Source organism: Serinus canaria, chromosome 24, assembly GCF_022539315.1.
Source record: "Serinus canaria isolate serCan28SL12 chromosome 24, serCan2020, whole genome shotgun sequence".
NCBI lineage: Eukaryota > Metazoa > Chordata > Aves > Passeriformes > Fringillidae > Serinus > Serinus canaria.
In genome coordinates this window covers 2,167,400-2,192,361 of record NC_066337.1, presented here as the reverse complement: position 1 = coordinate 2,192,361, position 24,962 = coordinate 2,167,400, and the positions used below count along the sequence as shown (strand labels likewise).

Here is a 24,962-nt window from a genome sequence, read left to right as displayed (position 1 = left end):
AGTAGTTTTGTGTGCATGGGGTAGAAAATCTCAGGCTTTAGTGATTGTAATTTTTAAACTTAAATATCTGTCATTGCTGTTAGTACAGCATGTCCTGCCTTAAACAGCTGCAGAGAGAAGAAAAATGTGCCAGGGCAAAATCTTTAAAGTACAAATCTGCTCTTTGTCTTTGAATATGTTTGAATTAATATTTAGTGGTTTTGGCATAATAACCATCCTCAGAATGGTTTTTATTCATGTTTTGCTATAAAGGGAAACAGTGTTCTTGCTTTTTAGCACAGTTATGATGCAGCACACTTTGTAGCTAGAAAGCACTTTTTACCTCCCCAAAATGCATTACTTTATGCAGTAATGTAAGAATAGTAAAAGGAGGCAGCAAGATATGGTAAAGTACAGCTTTTTCTCCCCTGAACATATTTTCCTCATATAATTGCACATATTTATCTCAGTGTTTTATAGTGCATTTACAAAAGCATTCTTGCCTCTCTCTGAGACTGCAGAAAGCTCTTATTCACTCTTTGGGAAATTTAAGAATTGGTCATTTGAAATTTATTGTATTTGGAAGCACTTTATAATACGGACAGAGACGTGGAGCAGGGCCTTGATAAATAAATCATTATGGTTACAAAACAGTGTCTGAGAAGATACTCTCATAACTCATTAGCACCTCTGGCATTTGAGAGGTGAAGGCATGAAATTAAACCTAAGAGCAGTTGGGCTTATTTTTCAGTAGACTGTCATTTAAGTATTTCAGGAGAAAGAAGGATAAATCAAAAGGGATTAATTTTTGTACTTTATAGATTGCTTAGCTGATGAATTTTCCAAGCATAGTTTGTCACCTCTTAACAAAATCAAAAATTTTTATTTTACTAATTGTGAAGCTGCCAGAGATGCAGTTTTCCTCTTGTCACTGGCCCCATAACATGGCATCACATTAAGACAAAAATCTCTCACTTCAGGAAAGATCTCTCATTCTTTCTGACAGAATATGCACATTTTCTGCTTCACCTTCCCAGTTTGTTCCTTCTTTTGGTTTTCCATTTTCTCTGACATTTGCCAGTGTACACCTAATTCTCCTTGATTTTCCTGGTGAGCTTTAGGGTCCCCAAATTCAGGTTGCTCCTCTCTTAGAAAGCAGAATTATTTCACCCCAGCAGCAAGAGGAGCTCATAGCACTGTCCTGCACTTTGCTTGTCCTCGAGGTGCAGGTGTAGGGAGGGAAATCTCCCTCCCCACCTCATGTCCCATGGATTCAGTGGGGCACATCCAGGGGCTGTTTGACCAAACTCGGGTGCTGATGAGAGATGAGCAGCAGCCCCATCAGTGAATGAAGCTGTGGGTTTGCTTTAGTGCTGCATTTCCTTGGATTCTGTTCCCCAAGCTCCTTGAGCTGCATTTGCCCCAGTGCTGCTGAACTGAGCAGAGCTCTGCAGTGGTTTTGTTTGTACATTTCTCTAACAAATGGGTGTTTGGTCTCTTTTGTGTTGCATTTCTGATTTCCCAGAGGGCTCTTCCTGTCTCAGCTGCTTATCAAGAAATGAAGACATTATCAGTTAATATATTTATGGAAGATTTGGACCACAAAAGCCATTTAGTGTAGCAGGTCTGAGCTCCTTATTGCTCAGGAAGTCTTGAAAAATTGACAAAATAGTCCCTTTAGGTGAATGTAACATTTCTGCTTTTCAGTGCTAGTACTGGATGTGTTTTAAAAACTGGCTGTATTTAACATTTCCATTTTCTAGGTGTAGGAAATATGTGCCCTTATTGAGGTGTCAGTTTACTGGGTGATCTGTGCAGAGAGAGGCTGATCTGGTGCAAGTTGCTTCTGGGTGTTCTAAATGACTTTCCCAAGGCACTTTTATTATCTTATCACCCAGGTATCAGTGTCTATCAGAGATTTGGGAAAGCAAGCTTGATGTGTATTTACCTGCCTCCCAACCCTTTTGGAACAGTTATTTGCATTAAATTGCCCTTTTTTTCTCTGCCTAGGCTCAATAGATGAGGGGGTTACAGAGGGATTGCCCACACTCCAGAGCACCTCTGGCACCAATGCTCATGCAGACGATGACGATCGGTATGTACCAACCTGCTGTGCTGTGTTCTGCACCAAGGGCTGTGCTGTCATTAACCTCCCCAGCCCTAATCCCACAATGTTTAGTTGTTCCTACATCAAATTCTGTGTGTTGATCAAAGTACAACAAGTGCCTGGAGGGGCAGATGCTTTAGAAGAATGTAGGTGATGAAAGTCAGAATCTGCTTACTTGTTGCTTTTTGTTTCCTATTTATTTCCAGGCAGCACTGGTGAAGAAAGATAGTCCTGGATTTGCTGTTTCTTCATCATTGCTCTGTGTTAATAAATTTTAATTAAACCTCTATGTGAAATATGCATGCTAAAGCAACCAACTGAAAACAAGGCCTAGCCCTGACTTCAACAGACCTCACTACTGCGAGCCCCAGGAGGAGCAGAGCAGCCTTAAATCTCTTCCCCCAAACTTTCTGCCTGTAGTTCTTACCAAGATGCTGTGTGGCACTTGCTGTAAATATTTAGCAGGCTTTTGCTGTGCTGAGCTTAGTGATTTATTGAGGGAATCCCTTATAAGGGAAGGTTGGCAGAGAAAACCAAACTAAACTGGGTCTGTTTGGTCAAGGAGACATCATGGTTCTGTTAGAGCCAAGTCAGGTACCCCTCCATGGCACACAGGGCTGCTCTCAGCTCCTCTGACTTCCAGTTCTGAGCTCTCCCCTCTCTCAGCACATTTTTCCAAACTGGTTTTTGCAGGGGTTTGTAAGACAAGTGGGTCTGAGGAAGGAGTGTGAACCTTTGGAAGCTGTTGCAGAAATTGTGTCAAGAGAAGCTCCCTACAGGGGTAATAACCAAAAGCTGCATTTTCACAGCTCATGAAATCTTTCCTGTCATTTCCATCTAAAATCTGTCCCACTTCCCTTAAAAAGGGAAAATAACTGCTTAGATAAGACTTTTTGGGTGACATGGAAGATTTTATCTATCTGCTAACAAACCTGAGTATAAAAATAACACCCAGCACTTAAGGGTTGAATTAATAGTAGGAGCACATGTTGCACTCGAACTAATCCAGGCTTTGAAACCTGTAATTCTGAAGTCAAGTGGCACACATATTTTCAGCAGTGGATTATTTCAGAAGTTTCCTATAAAACTGCAGAGCTTCAGCACAAATTGCATCTAAAATTCAAAAAATAAAAAATTCTTTAAACACACTCAAAATTTCCACTAAAAGATCTCTTACATGCAGAGAAGGAAAGAATATTTACCTTAGTTTATGCCCCATTTGAAAATAATTAGTCTCAGAGTGACAGAAGATCAGGAAAATGAACTAGAATTTGCACCTTGTTTCAATAGCTCCAAGTGAACTGAGAGTCATGGGGATTTTAGACTCCAGAACTACCAGGTGATTTACTTTAGAAATTCAAATGAAACTGTCAAGAATGTCCTGATTCCAAGAACCAGTTAAATGTTTAAAATGGTGTTTCCAAGACCTGAGCAGTTTCCTTTCAGGGGTGTGTGTGTATTTGTCTTGTCAGTGCTTTCAGTCACACTGGGACAGCCCTTCAAGCATGACTTAAATTCCCATTTCCAGCATGGGATGGACACAGCAGCCAGTAAATATGGCCTGTTGTTCACTGTGCAGCAATTTGGGCACACAGTTTTGGGGCCATAAGAATTCTGAATAAAGTAAAGCACATTTCTTTTGCTGAATCAGGAAAAAAACAATCAATACATTGTACAGGTGGAGAAAATTTCCCTCCCAAACTGTTTGGATCTTTCATGCACCTTTAACTCCATGTTGTACATTTCTTTATTACTAGAAATTCTCAAAATGTCAAAATCAGTTGTGTGTGCCCAGTGCAAATTAACATTAAAAAATGTATGTTGTAATAAGCATTTCTTATATGAATAAATGTAATATATTACATTTCTATCTCTGAAACAAAGCAAAAGACCAGTCCCTCTAAAGCTCTCTCAACATTACATCCATGTCACTGTGGGAGGAATCATAAACATTTCAAAAACTAAGATGTCTTATCTCTTGAGTTTCTGTCTTAAATAATTAACATCATTAATTTGGCCTCCTGCATAATCAGTGTTTCATAAACAGTAGGTCACATGTAATTGTTGTCAGCTTAATAGGCACACAGGAGTCTGTTAAATATTAAAATTACTGTTCCAGTGAAGTCTCATCTCTTCTTTCTCTGCTATTTCACATTTGCATTGTTAGTTTTCTGATCCTGCCTGCTTTAACAGTTGGTCTCTGTATCAGTTTGTGGCTGCACTTTAAAAGGAGTTGCTCATTTATAAAAGTTACACAAAGTCTCTCTGATCCAATAGAATGAGAACCTTTACTTCTCTAAAATAATAGTTATTTGCAAATAATGAACATTTCCAGGTTCTCTGGCATTTTGCCATTCATGTTTGTCAGAGTTTAGTTCTGCATAGTTTAATATGTAAATAATGTCAGGGTGAAAAGAAGAAAAAGTGCAAGTAGGATATTTCAGTGACAACATTTGAAACCTCTCTCTCTATGTAGCTGGTGCAGAAGTTCTTGGAGATGTCAGACAGATCTCAGCTGTAAAAAGCCATATTGATCACAAATTGCAAGTCGAGAAAAATTTACTAAATGTGGGAGAAAAAAAAGCAGGGGAGAGAAAATCTAATAATGTTTCAAATATAATCTCTTCATGGTGCTAAGTTATGTCACCAAATAGGTATTTCACCCTGCTGGCAGTGTGAGCATGGGAAAAGACAAGCCAGGCACTGATAGCTGAGAGCCTCTGACTCCCAGTGGATCTGCTTTAATCAGCCCTCCTCACCATGAAAGATGGATGAATTAAAAAACCAGACTTTAATTTCCATTTCTCCTATGGAGCTGTGCCCATAGCACTTCTCCAGTGGAGGAGGTGGCACCAGCTCAGGCTTGGAGGGTGAGTGAGCCCAAGAGAGCTGGAAACAAAAGGAGAGCTCTGGCTCCTGCCTGCTGCCCTACTTTGGGTGTCTCCTGAGGAAGCTCCAGGAGCACAACGTGCCTGTGCCTCCTCACAGTCCCCTAACACAGGAGGGAGGGAGGCAGCACCTAAGGAACATGGCAGAAGATGAAATTCTTTGTTGTCACAAAACCCAAATGTTATTCTTATTTGAGCACACTACATGTATAACAAAGGAGGTGGAGTGCCAGAGTTGGTCAGGAATTTGGTTAGAAAAATCAGAACCTGTGTTTAAAATACTCTCACTTATTTCAAAAAGCCTCAGTTGACATGTTTTAGACCCCAAAATGGCAAAGAGCTCCATTCTGCCAGGCCCAGGACAGGAGCTAGTGACTTTGCTCTTGCAAACATTCCCTTTATCACAGATCAACGATCTGTCAAATCTCTGTTTTCCACAGCTCTGAGACCCTGCTGTGTATAAAAAGTCAAGGACAAGAAAACTTCTTCTTTAGTGCAAATCTTCCTCCAGTGCCATGTGAGGTCAGAAATCCTTAGGGTTTTACAGACTGAGGGATACTGAATTCCTACAGGAAACCCTTTAATCTTGTGTGTATCAAGAGGTACCTGGTGCTCTCTCTCCAGATAAATTTTATAACTGGAACTTTGGCTGCTGAGAATTCTGTGCTCAGAATTCAGATACCCCCCTGTCCTCACAGTTGTAGTGACATCCATTTCCAGAGTAAAGAGAGTTTACTAGTTCTTGCCCTCCTGTGCTGAACTGCTTTGTGAATTTTTGCATGATGCCTAGGAAAATGTATTTGTGCAAAGTGCATGTTTGATTTGTGTGAGTGTTAGAAACCCCCAAATCCAGCATAACCCTGAAGCCAGCCCTCTGGGCCTGAGGGGGAAGCAGAGCAGCAGAAGGATTTCCTCAGTTAGGAGAACTTTCTGTCTGTGAGGAGACACCATTGCAGCTTTTCTGAGGGCATTTCAGACATTGCAGTTTAGTGAAGCTGAAGTTGCAATGTGCTGGCCATGGAATGAACAGTCAGGGTCAGAGCAGTTCCCTGCTGCCAGTGATGGCTGATATTTCAGCAGGCTGGGAGCAGCTGAAATGGCAATTTCATCAAAAATACAGACTTAGTGCTCAGGGAAGGGAACCCCCGGGTAAGCACAAACCATGTTTGTACCAGCAGATTTGTTCCTATTTCACTGTGCCCTTTAGCAAGTTCCTTGCCAGAGGACTTGGATTAGAGCACTGTAGTTCCCTTAAACAGTTTGCAGCTGGAGGCTATGGAGGAGCAATTAGTCAGTTTTAAATAAATTACTTTGAAAGTTAAATTGTTCCTCATTGCAGTTCATGTGCTGTTCTTTAAACACAGCACTGGAGCTCTGCTCATGGAGCTCTTTGAATCAGACCAGGAGCAAGTACTGCTGCATTAGATTAATATTTTAAACTTAGAAATACGCAGTTGTAGATACTAGTGTTTGTTGATGGAGCTTGGATTGAGATGAAAAATTAATTGGCTTTAATTTCATTTGTAAACATCACTGAAGCTGCAAAATACTCCTTTGCTTTTCATTTGCTCAGCTCTATAAACTCTTCCTCAGGGACTGTTTAGTGATTGCAAGTCATCGATGTGCTGGAGAAAATGCCCACGCCTGGAAAACAACGTTCAGTTCAGTTTGCAGTTGTGCTCAGGCCCAAAGAAACAGAATTCTGAGCTTATTCCCTGGGTGTGCTTAGATGTGCAGAGTCAGTGACTGTAAGATTTCAGGTGCAGATCAGACACATTGCTACAGACCCAGAGATTTCCAGAATAAATGAGATTTCAGCAGAAATGTGACGTGCCAGTCTCTTCTCCCACAAAAACCCTCAAGGTTCAGATTTTCGCAGACGAGGCTTCTTGGGTCATTTCTCTGGCTGGTTTTGTAAATGAGTGCCTTTTTCCTTTGTAGTCTGGAGAACGTTCAGTATCCCTACCAACTCTACATTGCTCCTTCCACCAGCAGCACAGAGCGGCCCAGCCCGAACGGTCCCGACAGACCCTTCCAGTGTCCCACGTGCGGGGTGCGCTTCACCCGCATCCAGAACCTGAAACAACACATGCTCATCCACTCAGGTAAGAGACAGCCCTGCTCCCCCAGCTCCTGACTCACAGCCTCACTCTGCAGCACTTGTAATAATGCAGCTTTTCCACTCACCTGCCAAGTGCTTGAGAGTTGATTTCAGAAGGACTGGGTAGAGGTTGTCGTTGAATGCTTGTTTTGATCCCTGGAGGCTGACTGATAGTTGTGCTCGTGGATAATCAGCATTTGTGGGGACTGAAAAAAACCTGATTGCCTGGAACTCATCAGGATAAGTAATTTTCCTGAAAAAGATCTGAGATGAAGTAAAGTATGCTTGGCCCTTTTCTTGCACTAAAGTAGACTGAAATTCTTCCTTTGCCATATTGCAATTCTCTGCTGTGTTTCAGAGGAGACTGCAGCCATAAGAAAATGTTATCTGTGTCCTTGCATTGAAGGAGGTTGTATGCCTTTGGATCTCAGACTTTTTGGAAGGATTGCAGGACAACTGAATTGGTCTGATTATCAATTTAGCTCCTGCAGGTAGCACAGGCAGCCAAAGGTTTATGGGAATGCCTCCTCTGGGCCTGGGTCCCCAAATTCCTTTGGATTTCTAACCAAGCATGAACTCCCCAATGTCTTTTCTATTGGTGTTTTCAAGACTTGTCAGCATTATGTGGCAATAACATTGACATTTGGGGGAATAAAGGGAATATTGATGGGTTATTGCACTTGGGCACTAAGTCTCATGGTTTAGCATCTTCTGGTTTGAGTCTGAGAGCTGCACACAGAGGCTGAACCATTCTGGGACAGAGCAGCTACAACTGACAAGGTGCAACTTTTTCCCTGTCAGCAATTATTTGTCTAATCCTTTCACGCAAAATAACCAGATATGTGTTTAATACTTGAAAAAGCAAATTCTGTGGGCATATCAGGTGCAAGATGATCCCAAGCCTGTTGTTAAAATCTGACAGCAAAGCATCTCTGGTCCACCTGTCAACTGACAACCCCTGGGTAAAGCTGGGAGAGCTTTGAATAGCTGGTTTAGAATAATTAACATGCAAAAGAACTCTCAAAGCTTGTAAATGTTGAAAGTGTTTTCACATGAGTAAAATGGGTAAAGAGATTTCCCTCAAACTACCAGAGGAAATAGGTGCCCTTGGACACTAGGAAGGCATGAAAAGTTTAAGCTCCACCAGACTATATTCCAGTTTATTAACTTGTTTTCACATGCTTAACAGGGCATTGCAGTGTAACCTTAACTACAGCTTTCTCTGTCTAAAAGCCCTCAATTAAAAGTTCACCTCCTGCTTTGAAAGTAAGGAAAGCAGAGTGAAAGACTGGGGGAATTAACAGCCAGGGCTGATGCACATTCAGCCTTTTGAGAAAATCTTTTCTATTCCTTGACAGCCCTATTATGAATAGAGCTCCATATTCCAGATTCCTAGCCTCATGTTTGGATTTTCCCACTTTCTGGAGTTCAGACTTTTTATTAAATCCTAAGGTTTTGGTGACTCAGACTTTTGTCTTGTAATAGTTCTGTTTGTGTGATTACACACTCAGCCACTGCAACATGTTGCAGAGCTCGCATGTTTTAGGGTAAGAATGGAAAATGAGTTAGGAACTGAATTTCTAGAATTAATACAAGAAAAAATTATTAAATTGATAGAAGAAAAAAATGAGAAGCATGAAGCTCAACTGTTTTAGAGAGCTGTCTGTCACGCAAACTTGCCGAAAATTCTTGTGCAGCAAGGTTCCCACGCAATATAAAGGCTCCTACTGCCCCTTTTATCACCATTCCTGCTGCATTACAGGGGCGTCCCTGGGCACAGTCCCCTTGCCAGAACACTTCTCTGAGGCCAAAGGCAGCCAGAAAAAACACTGCAATTAAGGGTAGGCTGATAATTGCATTGTTGGGAACCAGTCTGGCACAAGAATCTGCCGAGATCAAAGGAGTTCAAAGGCACTGGAGATGGCTGCAGCATCAGGTCCTTGTGGGCTGTGCCTGGGTGTTGCTGGTTGGGGGCTGTGTACAAATCACAGATGGGACAGGACTGTTGGGGAATGTGCTTTGAGCTGTTTTGTTTTTTAGCATCAGTCTCATTACATGGTTATGACAATGGGAAGATGCTATCAGCTCTAATCACAGTTCTGCTGCCTCTGAAGCCTGCCTTTTGCAGCTTTCCCAAAACCCTCTGATTTTATAAATTCCCACACCTGGGGATCTTTAATCCACGGGGGCTTGAGCTCGTTTAACCCATGGGGAAGGAGCCTCGGGACAGGTCACAGCCATGAGTGTTGGGAAGGATGAAAGTTTGACAAGAAAGTCCCACAGATATCTGTCTGCTTAGCTGAAAGATTTTTAAATGTAGAGTCTGATGAAGGAATAGAGATGGAAGCAAGTTTTGATATAGAAGAAAAGAATTGCTGAGCCTGACTGGCTAACCAAGGAGGCAAAGGGTGTGTTAGTGAGAAGGGGTTTTATGGCTTAGAGCTAAGGATAAACCCACCCCAAACAAGAAGATGTTTTTACAAGCAGGAAGAGAGCACAGGCAAACAAGGCAGCAAATGTGGCAAGTGGAAAAAAAGTCTCAGAATTTTCCACTGCAAGAAAACTGAAAAACAACTTCCAACTTAAACTGTAATGTACTGACTTTAGTGATTGGAGAACAGTAATATGACTGTGGTAGTTACAACAGTTATGATAGGCTATAGGTAAAAGTTAAGGTATAGATTGGTTCTAGTTCTACTGTATGAAGATGCTCAGCAAAGAAAAGTGTGTAATTCACTGTAACCAAACCCAAAGGGTCTCCAGGCCTGCCTGCAGCTGGAGCTGACAGCTGTGGGCACAGCTCTGTCACCCACCACCCTGGACTGCTGCAATGTCTTGGATGTAATAAGCTGCATTTTGGATACAATAAGCTGCATTTTGGATACAATAAGCTGCATTATGGAGAACTGCCTGGAGTCCCACATCCCTCATTTCAGCTCTTCCACGTGAGGTTTCCTGGAGGCTGTTACTGAGGGAGTGCAGCTCTGCTCTAATTGTCTCTGCCTGTTTAAAGTTAACAGAGACTCTCTTCCTGGAGCAGGCTTTGCTGTGAGCACCTAGAGCTGCTGTCCCTGCGGGGAGGGCTCTGTGTCCCAGAGGTGAAGGTGTTTGTGCTCTCTCTCCCACAGGCATTAAACCCTTTCAGTGTGACCGCTGTGGGAAAAAGTTCACCCGCGCTTACTCGCTCAAGATGCATCGCCTGAAGCACGAAGGTAAACGCTGTTTCCGGTGCCAGATATGTAGTGCCACTTTCACTTCCTTCGGGGAATATAAACACCACATGCGGGTTTCCCGGCACATTATCCGCAAGCCTCGGATTTACGAGTGCAAAACATGCGGCGCCATGTTCACCAACTCTGGAAATTTAATCGTTCACCTGAGGAGCTTGAACCATGAAGCGTCAGAGCTAGCAAACTACTTCCAGAGCAGGTGAGGTGCACAGCAAAAACCTAACAGGGAAACTTGCTTTTTTCTTTTTTTTCTTTTTTTTTTTTTTCCTTAGATCATCATTTCCTGCTTTCAGGGCAGCCTGCTGTGCCTCTCATCAGGTTGCCAGCTAATTCCAGGCAGATTGATTCCTGCTCCACTCTCTGTTGTATCTGATCTGTCTTACAGCATGGGAGCTATAGAGGAGGCTACTGAAGAATCCAGTGATATGCAGAGGCTGGTTCTGGGTTACTTAATTTCTCTTTTCAGTAGTACCTATGGCCAGGCCAATGGTGTGAAGCCACAGTGTTCTGTCCTACAGTATTGGTGATTTGATATTGATTTGCTTTTCAAAATCACTTTCATAGGGCACAGGCTTCCTACTTCATTTTAAGTGCTTGCTTAACACTGTGGAAAGATTGCATGACTCCAGACCTTCTCCTTTCTCATTTTCTAGATAACATTATTAAATGATTAGACTAATAGGTCTGGAAATAGTAAGGGCCACTTGGACATTTTTTATCAGGGCACAAAAGACTTGGCATAGCTCACAAATGCACTGCTAAAGACTGTTAAAAGAGTTCTGAGGTATCAGATGAGCACTGTGTTCTCTCATTGATATAAATGTAATTGTTGGAATTTGAGATAGAAAATACAAAAGTTGGGTGAGAGAAATTGAAGACAGGAAGATCTTCCAGCTCTTAAATCTATAGAGAGAGTGCAGCTTGGTGTGTGTAAGTCATCTTCCTTCAGCCATGCAAAAAGATGTGTTCTGAATGTTACAGCATCACAGTCCCACCCCTCCTGATTTCCAGACATTATTCTTCTTCCCATAAAAACATTTGAGTATTTTGTTCTATTTGATTAACTCAGAAGTGATGTAGGATGAAAAAGATTGAAAAACAAAGCAGGAAAGCCAGTTGCTGTTCTTTCAGCAGAATATCGTTTAAAAGTACAAGTGCTTCATGTCTGTGGGCTTACACAGTTCTTGTTCTTGGCTCTTGTGCCAGAACTGGAGCAAACTCTCTGCAGGGTGATGCCCTGGTTGTGGTAAGCACTGCATTGTTGTCAGCAAATTAAAGTCACATTAAAGGGTGTGATTTTAGTTGCCTGTAGCCCTTCCTTCAGTCTGATTTGACAAACATGAGGTTTAGCAGAGCTGGCTGTGAGTTTGGTTCGGAGCAGTGAATGCTTCTGTCATTTAAGGATTTCTTTTAACTGAGGCATTGCCAGGTGAACCAAAGCATACAGACGTGCATATATGTGATACATGTATATACTTGTCTCAAGTTCAAACTTCGTGTCTGGTGCTGAAAACATCCAAAGAAATTTATTTCCATTATGTCCTCATGCTCTGAAAATACAACTGGAGCGTTTGGTCAGTTTTCTTTGGATCCACTCAGCCCTCAGCTGTTAAGAGTGCATAGCACAAGAGTTGTCCAGGAAGGATCAAAAGGGCAAGGAAATGCAATTCCATACTTTTCTAGAAGTGTGATACGTGTCAGGATCACACCCCCAGTGCAGCTGGCAGCTCCCTCTGCCTTCAGCTGCCTCACCTGTGCCCCTGGTCCCAGCCTGCCCACTCAGAGGGAAGTCCTGCTGCTGCTCTGGGCCATGCTGTCCCTCAGACATGGGAAGGGCCACATTTTGCCAGTGCTGAACTCATTTTTGTTTCTATTTTTAAAGCCTGAGTGCTCCCTTTTTTTCAATGAGGTTTTCAGTGCCAAATGTGTTCCAGACATTAACTTTGATTCTCATCAAGGTGATACAATCTAATAATAAGAAGTTGCTGTGTAGGAAATTCAGCTGTGAAGTAGATGTCATTGAATTAATTCTGTGTGTGTGGAAATGAGAACCAGGTTATGGTGCTTAGTGGAGTATGTCAGTGCCATGATCTTGGCCAATGTGAAACGAGTACCTTTGTTCTCTGTCAATGCAGTGTGTAGCTTGTGTGATGGAGCTGATACCATGGTGTGAGAAATGACATTTTTCTTCTGTCCTTTACCCCTCTTGCAGTGACTTCCTAGTACCGGACTACTTAAACCAGGAGCAAGAGGAGACCCTCGGGCAGTATGAGCTAGGGGAGCATGGCTTTGAGAGCAACTCTTCTGTCCAAATGCCTGTCATTTCACAGGTGTCGTCAACTCAGAATTGTGAAAGCACTTTCCCCTTGGGGTCTCTGGGTGGGTTGGCAGAGAAGGAAGAAGATGTGCCAGAGCAGCCAAAGACTAACCCCACTGCTGAGGCAGCCGCGGGTGACCCTCCCAAACCGGAGCTGTCATCTATTACTATCGAATAATTCATGGTTTGGTTTCATTTTTGTTCTTTGGAAAGTGCCTGTGTTTGGTCCTGTACATTTTAATTTAATTTTTTTAAACGAAAAGTGGGGAGATTTTCCCCTTTTTACTTTGTAAGCTACGCTTTAAACTGAAAACTGCAACAGATGTTACATTATTTTTCATGACTGAATGATCACTTCTGTGAAAATATTTAAGACTGATTGCACAAAAAAAGATCTTGTCAGAACATCATGGAAGCTGTGACAAACTTCTAAAGAGGAACAACTGATTCAGATCACTTTACCTATTCCTTCTTCCACAGTTAGAGCAGTTCATTAAGTTTCTCTTGCTTCTGCAGGCCCTCTGGTTAAGGGAAAGAAATCAGAGGAAAACTTTTTCAAATGATAAACAAAAGGATGCATTGGAAACCGTGATTGAACAGTTTTGACTAGTTTTGAGTGGATGCTTTAATCTTCTGCATAAAGAAGTGACACTTCCTATATGTGCCTGCTGTTTTTCAAAGCCCTTACTGTGCCCTGTGCTTGGAAATGGTGAGTGGTTTTGAAAGGAACAGTCACACACTTCTTCAAAACACACCATCCCTGTCCAGCCCAGATGAATGCCAGGTATTCCTACTTCTTCTATTCCAGTCCTTTTAGAAACTGCTTGATCAAACAATCTAAACAGATCAGCCCAGCTGAGGCTAGGCATGGAGAGTCTAAAAGTGCACCAGGAATTGGGAATGATGGAGAAGTGTTCAGCCATGCAAGCCTGACAAGTATCTCCTCACTGTACCTGTCTGTAGGTGGGCAGCCACGAAGGCAAATGAAGGTTTTCCCAAGCTGAAATTCTTAAACCATGGCCAGATTATTTGCAGTTCTGATCATTGCCCCCTCACATACACACTGTGTTTTTACTAATCTGAGAGCTAGCTAGAGGGAGTTTACAGATTGGAAAAAAGAAGCTCTTTTGTGCATTATTGCACATTTTTTTTGTTTATACATATGTATGTATAGTTTCAGAGATTTTTACTAGCCTGTTTTGGATGAAACAAGCAATTTATTCTCTCTAAGGACAACCTTCTAACCAACAGGGGGTTGTTTACAAAAAGCCTATAGAGCAATGATGAATTGTTCCTGTTTCAAAACACTTTAAATCCTTGCCAACTCGGTTTATTAAAGGCCATTACTCCAGCTACACACACAGCTCGAGCAAGCAATAAACTGAAATATTTGCAATTTCATTTTTCCATATTTAGAAAAAGCTACGAATGGAGGGTGTGGGATTTTCAGAGCAGTGAGTCTTGTTTGGTCGAGGCTGTTTGGGCTCAAGTAGTGCTTTGAAACCTAAATTAGGAAGTACATTAGGAGATTTGTGATTTCTCTTACAGCTTCTGAAGTTAACTCAGTGTTTGATGCCAAATGCCCACGGCCTACAGATGATGTGCTGAGTGAGTAGGTATTGCTTGATCTCAGTATTCCAAAGGCAAGATACACTCCCTTAGTTTGGAGTCTTGGTTTTTTTTTGTAAATTGCTCTTTTCTGTTATTTTCCGGATTTGTTTTATGCAAACATTAGGAGGAAATGAAACCAATAGAGAAAGGTTGCTCCTGAAGAAACAGAAGACACAAAAGTCGTATTATATTGCACATCAATTTGTATTCAGTCAGCCTAGGCAGCTCTGATACTCCCTGAGACTGAGTTCTTTCTATTAATAGCCAGCTTTTGTAAGGAAAAAAGTTTATTGACCTTTGGAAAGTGTTTAAAGGGTTTCAGTGACTTCAACCATTTTTCTCTTTTTAGGTTAAACCCACATATTTTAGTTAAATAGAGTGAAAACAGTTGGGATTTAAGTACTTTCCAAGTTGCTGGAATGAGGTTTCTCCACCAGATCCAAAGGGTGTTTTAGAAACATGCTGCAAAGAAGTTCTGTGCTGCAATTCAGGCTTGATTATATCTACCTTTGTGAGGCTTCTTAAAAGGGCTTGAAGGAGAAATGCTTTTTCTGGGCTGCTCTGCTGTGAAATAGCCCAGGGCCTGCTGATGAGCTGAATTTAGAGACCATTTCTCTCCCATTTCTGATTTCTCTGAGAAGCCAGCGAGACAAGACAATGCCTTTTGCTGAGCTTTATTCCGAACTAGAGGGCTACAACACTGAGCTCAAATCCAGCGTTTTCTCTCTTTCCTGACGTGTTCCACAGGTAAATGAGAGTCCTTTGTGATTCCTGTTCTGAACAGTGCTTCACCCACACCACATTTCCTGACTGCAGAGATGGAATAATCAAAGGTGCCCAGGTTTGAGGTGGAGGACATAATCTGATCATTAAAATCTGATCACTTCCTTCCCTGGAGTATTTTGCTAAAGAGTTCATTGGTGAGAAGGTACAAATACACCATAGACATACCTGGATATTGGATTTTTAAGACTTAAAATTTTGAGTCAGAAGGCAAATTGCTTTCAGAATACCAAAGAGAAAGGGGAAAGTTACAAAGACTTTATAGTTCTGATCTGTTCTTCCTTGAAAAGAAATAAGGATCATTAACAAGTCAAGGCCTGGGGTTCATCATTCATTGCACATTACCTGTTCAGCCTCCTCATCTCTGGGTAACATCTTAATTTAGTTCTCACTTTTTCAACCTGGTTGAACTGGAGGAAGAATAGAGTTCTTGGAGGATTTTGTTTGGTTGTTTAGGGTTGGATTTACTTGTTAATTTTCCTGTCTATAATTGTTCCTTGTTAATATCTCTTTTCTCCATAGAAATGAATACAGTTTAAATGCAAACAACTTTTTATTTCTCCTCCCTAACTTGTTGGAAGTGTTCAGTTCTTTGAAGTTCTGGTGTTCTTCACAAGAGAGATGTAAAAACACAGGACATCTTAAAACAATTTATGTTGCTAATGTGCTTGGATTCCAAACAGAGCAAGAGAGAGAACTAAAATAGAAAAAACTTGCCTTAAACTACACTTGGGATTAAACCTAAACCATCAATTTCTTTCGGTACATTATCAGAGGGTTTTGAATTCTGGGATGCATTTTCTTCTTTCTTCTTAGCTTTTTTCCCCTCCCTCCCAAAAAAATCCATTATTTAGTATGCATTTCTATGTCTGCTTGACAAGGGTCGGGGTTGATGTGGTTCAGCCCTCCTGCTGCAAGCAGAGTGAGCCCAAGTGGTGTTCCCACAGCTGGAGTTCAGTTGTCAGGCTCGCAGAGACCACGGTCAAGTCTCTCATACTGAGAGATCAGTAGACTCGGGTGTTGAAAATGCTTCTGGGTTCACATGGATTCTGAGTCTAAAATATGTGAATTTAAACTTTTTTAAAAAGTAATAGCTGCCAATGCAGTCAAATATATTTTATAAGACTATGATCCCTATATGTCCCCTGAGGGATGGAATTTTATTGTTTTTAAGCTATGGTTTAAGGTTTTATATGAGGGCTTCAGGCACTTCTTGGTCGCTGGTTCCACCCTGCAGCCCCGGGTGTGGGAGCGCTGGGGTGAGCGCTGGTCTCTCTCAGAGACAAACCAGGAAGCATTTTATATGCAAATCCAGCAGGAGCTTTGTGCACCCTGCAGGGATGAGAGAATTCAGATGGAGGAGCACCTGCTGCTCCCACATCCATTGCAACTTCCACAACATCAGAATATGGAAAGTAGCTGATTTTCATTCAGGCCGCTCACGTTCCAGTTTGGCTCACAAGGTGAAATCCTGTTTTGGAGGGTTCTCATCTCCAACTTAGACATAATAAATCCCATAGCATCGTGGTGGCAGGTAAGAGGGTTCAAGACAGTACCTCCCCACATCAGAGGTACCTGGTAAATAGAGTGGGTTCCAAGTATTTGAGGAAATGTACCAGAAAAACAACTGTGAATTTTTTTAGTGCAGCAGTGCTTACTGCTCTGGATTTTCGTTCACTCCGTGCTGCTAGCGCAGTAACTCCATGGCCCACAGGTCTCAGCTACAAATCTGGTTGCACTAAAAAAAAAAAAGTGGAATCTGGTGCTGCCAGCCTGTGTGGCAACTGTACCTACAGTCTTCCTGAGGGTTGCTGAAGTCCCCAGAAGAGAGATTTTGTTTCACCATTTGTTTAGCTGATGCATGCTTTTGATATTCTGACCTGTAACCCTGGCTACACCGAGTCCTTGGACAGCTTCCTTGCTCTGTTCTGCAGTGCCTTCACTCGAGGTGCTGCCCCTGGTCAAACCCCAGAGAGGGAAAAGTGGAAGCTGGAGGAAAAAAAATGTGAATTAAATTATTGTTGGGCTTCTTTGTGCATTTTAGTAACAGTGAAACCCCCTTAACTGTGCCAGTCTCCAGTCACCAGCCGTATATCCAGTCATCATCTCATCACAGTACAGCTTCTCTTGTTGATGCTGGCCACAGCTAGATTACTTGGCATGTTTATTGACCTAACAGAATTGGTTTTGGGTTTTGGTTTTGTTTTTTAATGTATACGATGTTTAAATACACTTCACATTTTCTATAATACTATCTGGCTATTAGTATTTTTCAGGAACCATAGTTCTTGGTGGCTATATATATTTTTGTGACTTTTTTTGTAAACTAAGTGCCGTTTCAACGTTACAATCATTTTTAGAGTTATTGTAATCAATGTGAATATCATGTTTTTTCAAATCTGTTCTGAGCCTGTAGTGTTTGCTTTGTGATCATATGTGTAATGTATATATTCTGTATAGTTACATTGTATTGAAATACTAGCTTGTTTGATATAAGAAAAGTATGTATTGGGTACCTTTTTGCTAGCCTGGTTGTTTAATCTTTAAAAAAAAAGTTCCAAAATACAAAAAAAAAATCTCCAAACTGGTCCCATTATAGGTCAAAATTAAGGGGGGAGAAAAACTAGTTTTGAGTGTCTTTGGATAGAAATATGAAGCTAAGATTTTTCATTAAAATATTAATGTTTTATGGAGTATATCTTTGCTTTGTGTGGTTATTTAACTCTGGCAGTGTTTGCCTTGCAGTACTACAGAGTAACCTGGACCTTCAGTGAGAAGGTGCAGCTCTGTCCCTTGAGCTACATTCTCTTCCAGCTTTGCTTACAACTAGTCCCAAAAGAGCTGATGTGAGGAGAGCTCGCTGGTGCTGAAGCTGCCACTGGGAGGAAGGTAGTTTAAAACAAAATTAACATTAATAGATGGTTGGAGAAGTTACGTGAGTAAAGAGTATTAAGAATAAAGTAAACATTTCTGTTTCATTTTCCTCTCGATTAGATTGCCTTCTGTTCGTGTTCTCTTTAGAACTTTCTGCAAAAGTGCTGGGGCCAGCTTTCCCCAGGTGATGTTGATGGAAGGACAAGGGGGAGCCTAATCAAATTAGCCAAAGCAGAAGGTGTATAAAAGTACAGAGGGCAGTCACTGTAGGGGCAGCTGTGAGCTTCAGAGTAGTCATGGAACAGCCCAGAGTGAGGGACTGAAAATCCATCCCTGCTGTCTCTACAAACCTTGCAATTAAAATCACTTTCCTCCCACAGCCCCACCTGTGTGAGTGAGCTGCAACCCTGGCTGGATCAACACATAACTTGGGAAATGGCAGCTTGGTGAGTGCTTGGCTGAAAGATAATTCTGCCCTGCACCAGCTACACAAGCAGGCTGGGGGGATTTGTACACCAGCTGCCAGACTGTGCTCAGTGTCTGACACAGGAGAGACACGAAATGGAAAAGCTCTCCCTGGTGCAGAGTAGCTGGAGCCACCATGAACATGGGGAGGGCTTGAGAGTCTCTAAATCCAGGTTCTCCTTTCACTGAGGAATGTGAATAGGGAGGTGCTGAACCTGAGCATAGTTGGAAGAGAGAGTTCATCTGGTGAGGGCCTTGGAGAGGATGCAGTGTGACAGAGAGAGGCTTGGCTCTCCCATGACAGCAAAACTTTCGGTTCTTTGAAGCCAGCTTGCATTTGGAGTCTGAGGTAAATTCTGGCTGACTGCAAAGGCACACACAGCACCCAGAGCTGGGCAGGCACCCCTGGGTGGATGGTGGAGCTGTGAATTCACACACAGCACCCAGAGCAGGGCAGGGACCCCAGGGTGGATGGTGGAGCTGTGAATTCACACACAGCACCCAGAGCTGGGCAGGCACCCCTGGGTGGAGCTGTGAATTCACACACAGCACCCAGAGCAGGGCAGGCACCCCTGGGTGGATGGTGGAGCTGTGAATTCACACACAGCACCCAGAGCTGGGCAGGCACCCCTGGGTGGATGGTGGAGCTGTGAATTCACACACAGCACCCAGAGCAGGGCAGGCACCCCTGGGTGGATGGTGGAGCTGTGAATTCACACACAGCACCCAGAGCTGGGCAGGCACCCCTGGGTGGAGCTGTGAATTCACAGCACCCAGAGCTGGGCAGGCACCCCAGGGTGGATGGTGAGGCCTGTGCTGATGACTGGAGCAGGATTTTCCAAAGCACCACCACATGTTTTGTTTGTAACATCTTTTAGGCACCCTTACAAAGCAAGTGCACACTGTTGAAGCTTTTTGTGTGGCTTCCTTGGAGCATTCAGCATTTTCTTCCTGCCAGTAATGAAGGATTCTTTCTTTTGCTTGGAGGAGAGTGAGCTAGGACCAAACTCAGCTACTGAGAACGAGGCAGAGCAGGGACAAGAGTTCTCCCAGGCTGATTACACCATTTCTACCCAGGTGAGATCCCCAGGAAAATGAAGCTGCTGAGAGAAACCTGGCTGGGGTTATGCATAAATACAGTTTAAATGCAAACACCTTTTTATTTCTCCTCCCAAACTTGTTGGAAGTGTTCAGTTCTTTGAAGTGCTGGTGTTCTTCACGAGAGAGATGTAAAAACACAGGACATCTTAAAACAATTTATGTTGCTAATGTGCTTGGATTCCAAACAGAGCAAGAGAGATAAACAGAAAAAACTTGCCTTAAACTACACTTGGGATTAAACCTAAACCATCAATTCCTTTCAGTACATTATCAGAGGGTTTTGAATTCTGGGATGCATTTTCTTATTTCTTCTCAGCTTTCCACAAGCTGCAGCTCCAGAGGAGTGAGGTCCCATCCCCCTGTGAGAGCCGAGGCTGCTGTGAGACTCTGAGCGTGCAGAGCAGGGGAGGTGTGTCCATGGCAGGGCCTTTCTCACAGCCCAGAGATTGGGGTGCAGCCCTGGTGGACTCTGGGGTCTGTTGGCAGCTTTCCAGAGCACACAGGCATGCTTGAATTGCAGGTTCCCTGCCAGGAGCCCTGGTCTCCTTAGCTGCCTTTCACAAATCCTTGAGAAATAGGCCACAAACACCCAGAGTGAGATCTGTGTGTTTGAAAACCACTCTAAGGGCTTGAGTTAATTGCCTTTGAGCATGAGCTGCCTTTGTCTCAGCCACAAGGTCTCAGGTGAAGATAAGGGAGTAACTCACAGGGCATCTATTTGTGTATCTCACTTGAACCTTGACCTCCCTGGTGACGTTTGATCTCTTCAAATGATGAAATTAATGAATTAAATGTAAGTGTGTGTTGAGTGGCTGTGCCCTGGCTTTGACACACACCCCTCTCATTTCAAACACCACTGGATTCCTGTGGGAGTGTCTTCAGGAATGCAGCTGGCTAAACTGCATTCCCAGGCTCCCCTGTGCCTCCCCAGGTGCTTCCAGTCTGTGGCTTGCAAAGCTCCCAGCACTCAGGTGTCAGTTTTTCCTCACAGAGTGCTGCCTGTTCCCCTGAAGGTGCACACACAACCCTTGTGTGCTCACCCAGCAGGAATTCTGAACAATGACCACGTGAAAACACCAGCTGACCAACTCCTTCCTTGCTGCTTCCCCTCAGGAGCAGCTGGTCCTGCTGAAAATGGGAAAATGCTGAGATGGGCCACGAGCCCAGACCTCCAGCACAGCCCTGCTTTGCTCTGGGTCAGCCCTTACAAGCTCCTCTTGGTTCTGGAGTGGGAATGAGAGATGTGGTTTCCTGCCATCCCATGCCCATCTCTAAACAAGCTTCTCCTCCCCAGGGGGGCAGGACTTACAGACAAGACACTGTAAGAAGCAGATATATTTTACATTTTCTGGTCTTGAAAGGTTTTCTCTTTCTTTTAGAAGGGAGTGAGCACTGATACTTCATTATATTGGAACCTCAGTATATTTTTCTCTTTCATTTTTTCCCTTTGCAGAATCTGACATGGTCTAGACTTTTTAAAAGAAAAAACAATGTCAGCTACAAACAGATTGCTTTTAAATATGAAGGAACATAGGTGGGATAAGTATTGGGTACAATTCACTGATGTCAAAATAAAGTCCTTAATTATTTGGTGGCTTGAAGGATTTCTGTCTGCAGTGCTGAATGCCTTCCAGACCACCTTGGGCCCACGAGATCTGTGAGTAAGGCCCTGGCATTTGTGCCTCCAGCAGGACAGAAAATGAGTGGTAAAATGGATCCTTTAAATTCTCTGGGGCAGGAGAAGCCTCCCTGCCAGGTGGGCACCCCCTGGATCAAAGGGGATGATCAGGAGTGCCCAGGAGGAGCAAGGACACCATGAGGAGCTTGGAGGAGCTGCCTCTGAATTCCAGGAGCAATTCTGAGTGTTTGGGTGAAGAGACACAAGGAGAAAGGATCCCCTGGGGTTTGATACTCCATCATTGCATGGAAACAGCCCACTGGTTCTGGGAGAACAAGGTAAATTACAATTCCAGCCACTGAAGCATTTAAATAGTCTGCCTTGCCAGAAATTTAAATTGCTCCTTAAGAGCAAACCCATTTTGTGAACTTTACTTTTGCCAGCAGCTTCTCTGACTCAGCAGAGTTTATTTTATAGCCTGTGTATTAGTGGGGTGCACAGAACTTTCTGGAGAGTTTCTGTGCATAAACAGACCCTCGCACTGTGTAAAACAGAACTGGAGAGAAAAGACACCAAAGCACAAGACTAATAGACAACAGAGCTAGAAAACCAAAACATCTCTCCAGGGTAGGACTTCATCTTCCCACAATTTAAACGAGAAAAATAACAAAAATCCTAACAAAACCTTTTATATAACTTCAGTGTTGCAGTGATCAGTTTCAGGGTTGACGTGACAGCAATTACAAACAACAGTTATGCAACTGCCTCCTTGATGGAACTGAAATTAATACAGAGCCAGACAAAAAGAAATGGCTTTGGGTTGGATTGTTATGCTTGAAAGAAATAAAAACCCGCTCAGGTCAACCTCTTTTAAAAAAGTGAACATAAGCTCAAGCTGAAAAAGCTCCTTGAAGAACAGACAGAGTAAGTTGCTCTTAAAATTCTCCTTGTGTTAGAGACAAAATTGTTTCTCTTCTAAGGTTTACAGCTCATGGTTTTTTAATCTGACTAGCTAGTTCAGGATTTTAATTTTGCTCACGTTCCTTGCAGTGTCCTTTTCTAGCAGCCCTTAGCAGAGCATCCCTGGCTGTTGTGATTGTGGCTGATTCACAGCACCGGAGGAGAAGCCCACGCTCACGTGTGCGCCCACATCATCCCCTCCACTCTCCATCTGCAGGCTGGAGTGGAGCTGAAGGCAGCATCTGGCATCCCAGGCAGGAATGAATCCTGTGGGTGAACACTGTTGGAGAGGGCTTGGATTCATGGAGAGAAAACCTGGGAAAATCCTGAGTCTAACTGGAAAATCCTGAGTCAGAGCCCGGCCTGCACTGACAGGAGCTGTTCCTGGCTCATTCCCTGAGATGTCTCTGGTGAGGCAGGGGGCAGGTGCTGTTCACACAGCAATGGTTTGTGCAGATGTCTTGGTTTGAACAGACAGGTGTCTGCTGAGGAAGGCAGGAGCCTCCCCTGAAATGGAAAATGTAAACTCCCCCCCCCTTCCCCCCTTTTCTGAATTGCTATAAATATGGGAGCAGGAATAACAGATCTTTAATGGGGAAGGAAATAAAAGGATAAAGTAAACACTGCAGTAACTAAACCAACCCTGGCAGAGGCAGAGCACAGCCTGACATCCTGTGGGTCAGGGGCTGGCAGCAGTGCCACTGGAATTGTGGCTCAGCCCTCCTGCAGTGCCAGGGCTGGTTCTGCTGGAGCAGGGATCCTGGAGAAGGGTGCACTCTGCCTCTGGAGATCCAGGGGCAGAGGCAGCTGCTGCTTCTCTGGGAAATCCAGTGGAGAAGCCGTGCTGGTGTTCCAGAATCTCAGATTATATCCAGGTAGGAATGCTTGGCTCCTCCCCCTGGGCTCACATCTCCCAGTGGGATGCTGTAGCTCTTATCAGTGACATTCAGTGGCCTCTTATCAGCAGGTGTCTCCCCAGCTGTGGAAGAGATAAGGGAACACTGAACAGAAGCCAACTGCCCTACAGATGGTAACAGATACAATTTGCTGGACACCCCAGGACAGCAGACATGAGCCAAAGCCCTGGGATTTGCCACTCAGAGCCAGGTGTGTCAAAGCATGCCAGGGTGGGTCTCTTATTGAAGAAACACTGCAGATTTTCTGTTTCTCCAGAACTAGTCCAAGGCAAGGTTCCCTGCCCAGGGCAGGGTGTTGGAACCAGATGATCTCAAAGGTCTCTTCCAACCCAAACACTCTGTGATTCCGGGAATTTCTCCTGTTGATTCAGGGAATAAAGCACCAAGGGAGACATGGGGGATAGGAATTAAACCTTCTTTGCTCCTCCTCACCTTTTTCACCCTAACAGGAAACAGAAGACTCCTGAGCTTTTTTGCACCCAGAGGGAGAGGAGGAGCAGATTTTGAAGGATCCTACATAAGATGGGTTTGCTGCACATCCACTGCCACGTGCTGGTTGGTGTGAGTCACCCTGGGAATTCAGTGCCCTGCACAGAACAGGTTCAGTCAGGATGAAAACACTGACCATCCATACGTGCCAGGAGCTTTTGTGCTGATTCCCCACCAGCCCTGCCACAAGCAGGTGTTGGACATGTGGCTTCATCCCCAGCAGCCTCATTGCTCAGGAGGAAAGCTGACCTCCAGAAAAGCCTTGGCTGTGGAGTTCCCAAAGACCCCTTGTTCACACCTGTGCTTCTGTGTGGGCCAGGAACTGAGCACTGCATGGAGCCTTGGCTGTTCAGTGCCATCAAAAATCCACTTTGTGTTGTTCTCCTGTTGGAACCCCTGAGAATTTTAAACTTTCTGTGCTTAAAGGCACAGACCCACAAGAGAACACTGCAGTTGACCTGGGGCTGTGAAGGCTTCCAGATTTGATTGATAGCACTGGAATTACGGGTGTAGAGTTGGTTAAAAGTGTGTGACATCACAGGGTGGGAAACACAGAGTCTGGGGTTTTAGAATATAGAAATAAATATGAAGCAAGATGGAGGTTTTAGGTGGAGGCAGGTTGTTCTTCTTTACCTTCTTCTTCATCTTCTTCCTCCTTCTTCACCTTCTTCTTCCTCCTTCTTCATGGATTTGGGGGATGTTTTGTAATTGGGCAGAAAAGTCCCCATTGCAGCTCTGTGGGATCAGTTATTGGGTTAAAAGGGAAAATAATCTGGGTGTCAGTTCTTAACTGGATAGTCTTAAAATACCTTGGAACAAGAGATTGTTGGCCATTCTGTGCCTTGCTAATGAAAGGCTGCAGAACTCCTGGTTGTGAGACTGTTTTATTGATAAGAAATAATAAACACCTGAGTGTGAGCATGAACTGCTGTCTCAAGTGCCTCAGTCCAGACCCAGAGAAACCAGTATTGTCCCTTGCCTTTCCTGCTTTCCTCCTCCTCTCTGTTGCTGTGGGTTCTAAGGGAACAAGGAAAAAGTGAAAGCTTGAGCGGCCTCTGACATCCTCCAGGCAGAAATAAAGCCCTGGAGGTTAAATCTGATGATTTTCCTGCCTTCCCCTCTGGAGACATGGCAAGGTTAGAGCAGCTTGATCTATGGTGTGGCTGGGCAGCTGTGATGGGTGCTTTGTCACAGTCCAGAGCAATCAAGCTAACACAAACCAGAGCCCTCCCCATTGCTTTATGGAACCCTTTAAAAAGTGATGGATGTTCTGCAGCAGGAGAGGAAGGGGAATCAGAAGGTTGGGTCAAACTGCAGAACACAATAACCAGGGCAGTTAATGGGAAACTGCAAGCTCTTGGCTCCTCAGATATTAGAGTTTCTAATCCAGGCCAGATTGCCTTTGAAGTATGGCTCCCATCAAGGGAGGCTGGGGAGCCTTGCTGCAATAAAACCATTCCATGGAGATGATCCTTGTCACTGTCTGCCCTGTCCTCAGGAACTTTGGGCCACTCCTTTGGCC

General features: G+C 43.6%; 1 protein-coding gene and 1 long non-coding RNA gene across 7 annotated transcripts in view; both read left to right on the top strand.

The window, feature by feature from the left end:
* ZBTB44 (zinc finger and BTB domain containing 44) overlaps window positions 1-17,712 on the top strand; it is a 39,626-nt gene extending 21,914 nt beyond the window's left edge. For 3 of the 6 annotated variants that reach the window (XM_050983499.1, XM_030232042.2, XM_050983498.1), the window contains exons 3-6: window positions 1,990-2,074; window positions 6,916-7,079; window positions 10,204-10,504; window positions 12,518-17,712. In XM_050983499.1, the coding sequence (XP_050839456.1) occupies window positions 1,990-2,074; window positions 6,916-7,079; window positions 10,204-10,504; window positions 12,518-12,800 (833 nt within the window). In that variant the 3' untranslated portion in view covers window positions 12,801-17,712. The remainder of the gene's footprint in view (window positions 1-1,989; window positions 2,075-6,915; window positions 7,080-10,203; window positions 10,505-12,517) is intronic. The other 3 variants (XM_050983501.1, XM_050983500.1, XM_050983502.1) reach the window with 3 other exon arrangements.
* Window positions 17,713-19,242: 1,530 nt separating this feature from the next.
* Window positions 19,243-24,263, top strand: LOC127060422 (uncharacterized). Its single transcript, XR_007779469.1, has 3 exons — window positions 19,243-19,432; window positions 20,910-23,141; window positions 23,401-24,263. It is a non-coding gene; the product is annotated as an uncharacterized LOC127060422 (long non-coding RNA).
* Window positions 24,264-24,962: the final 699 nt, after the last annotated feature.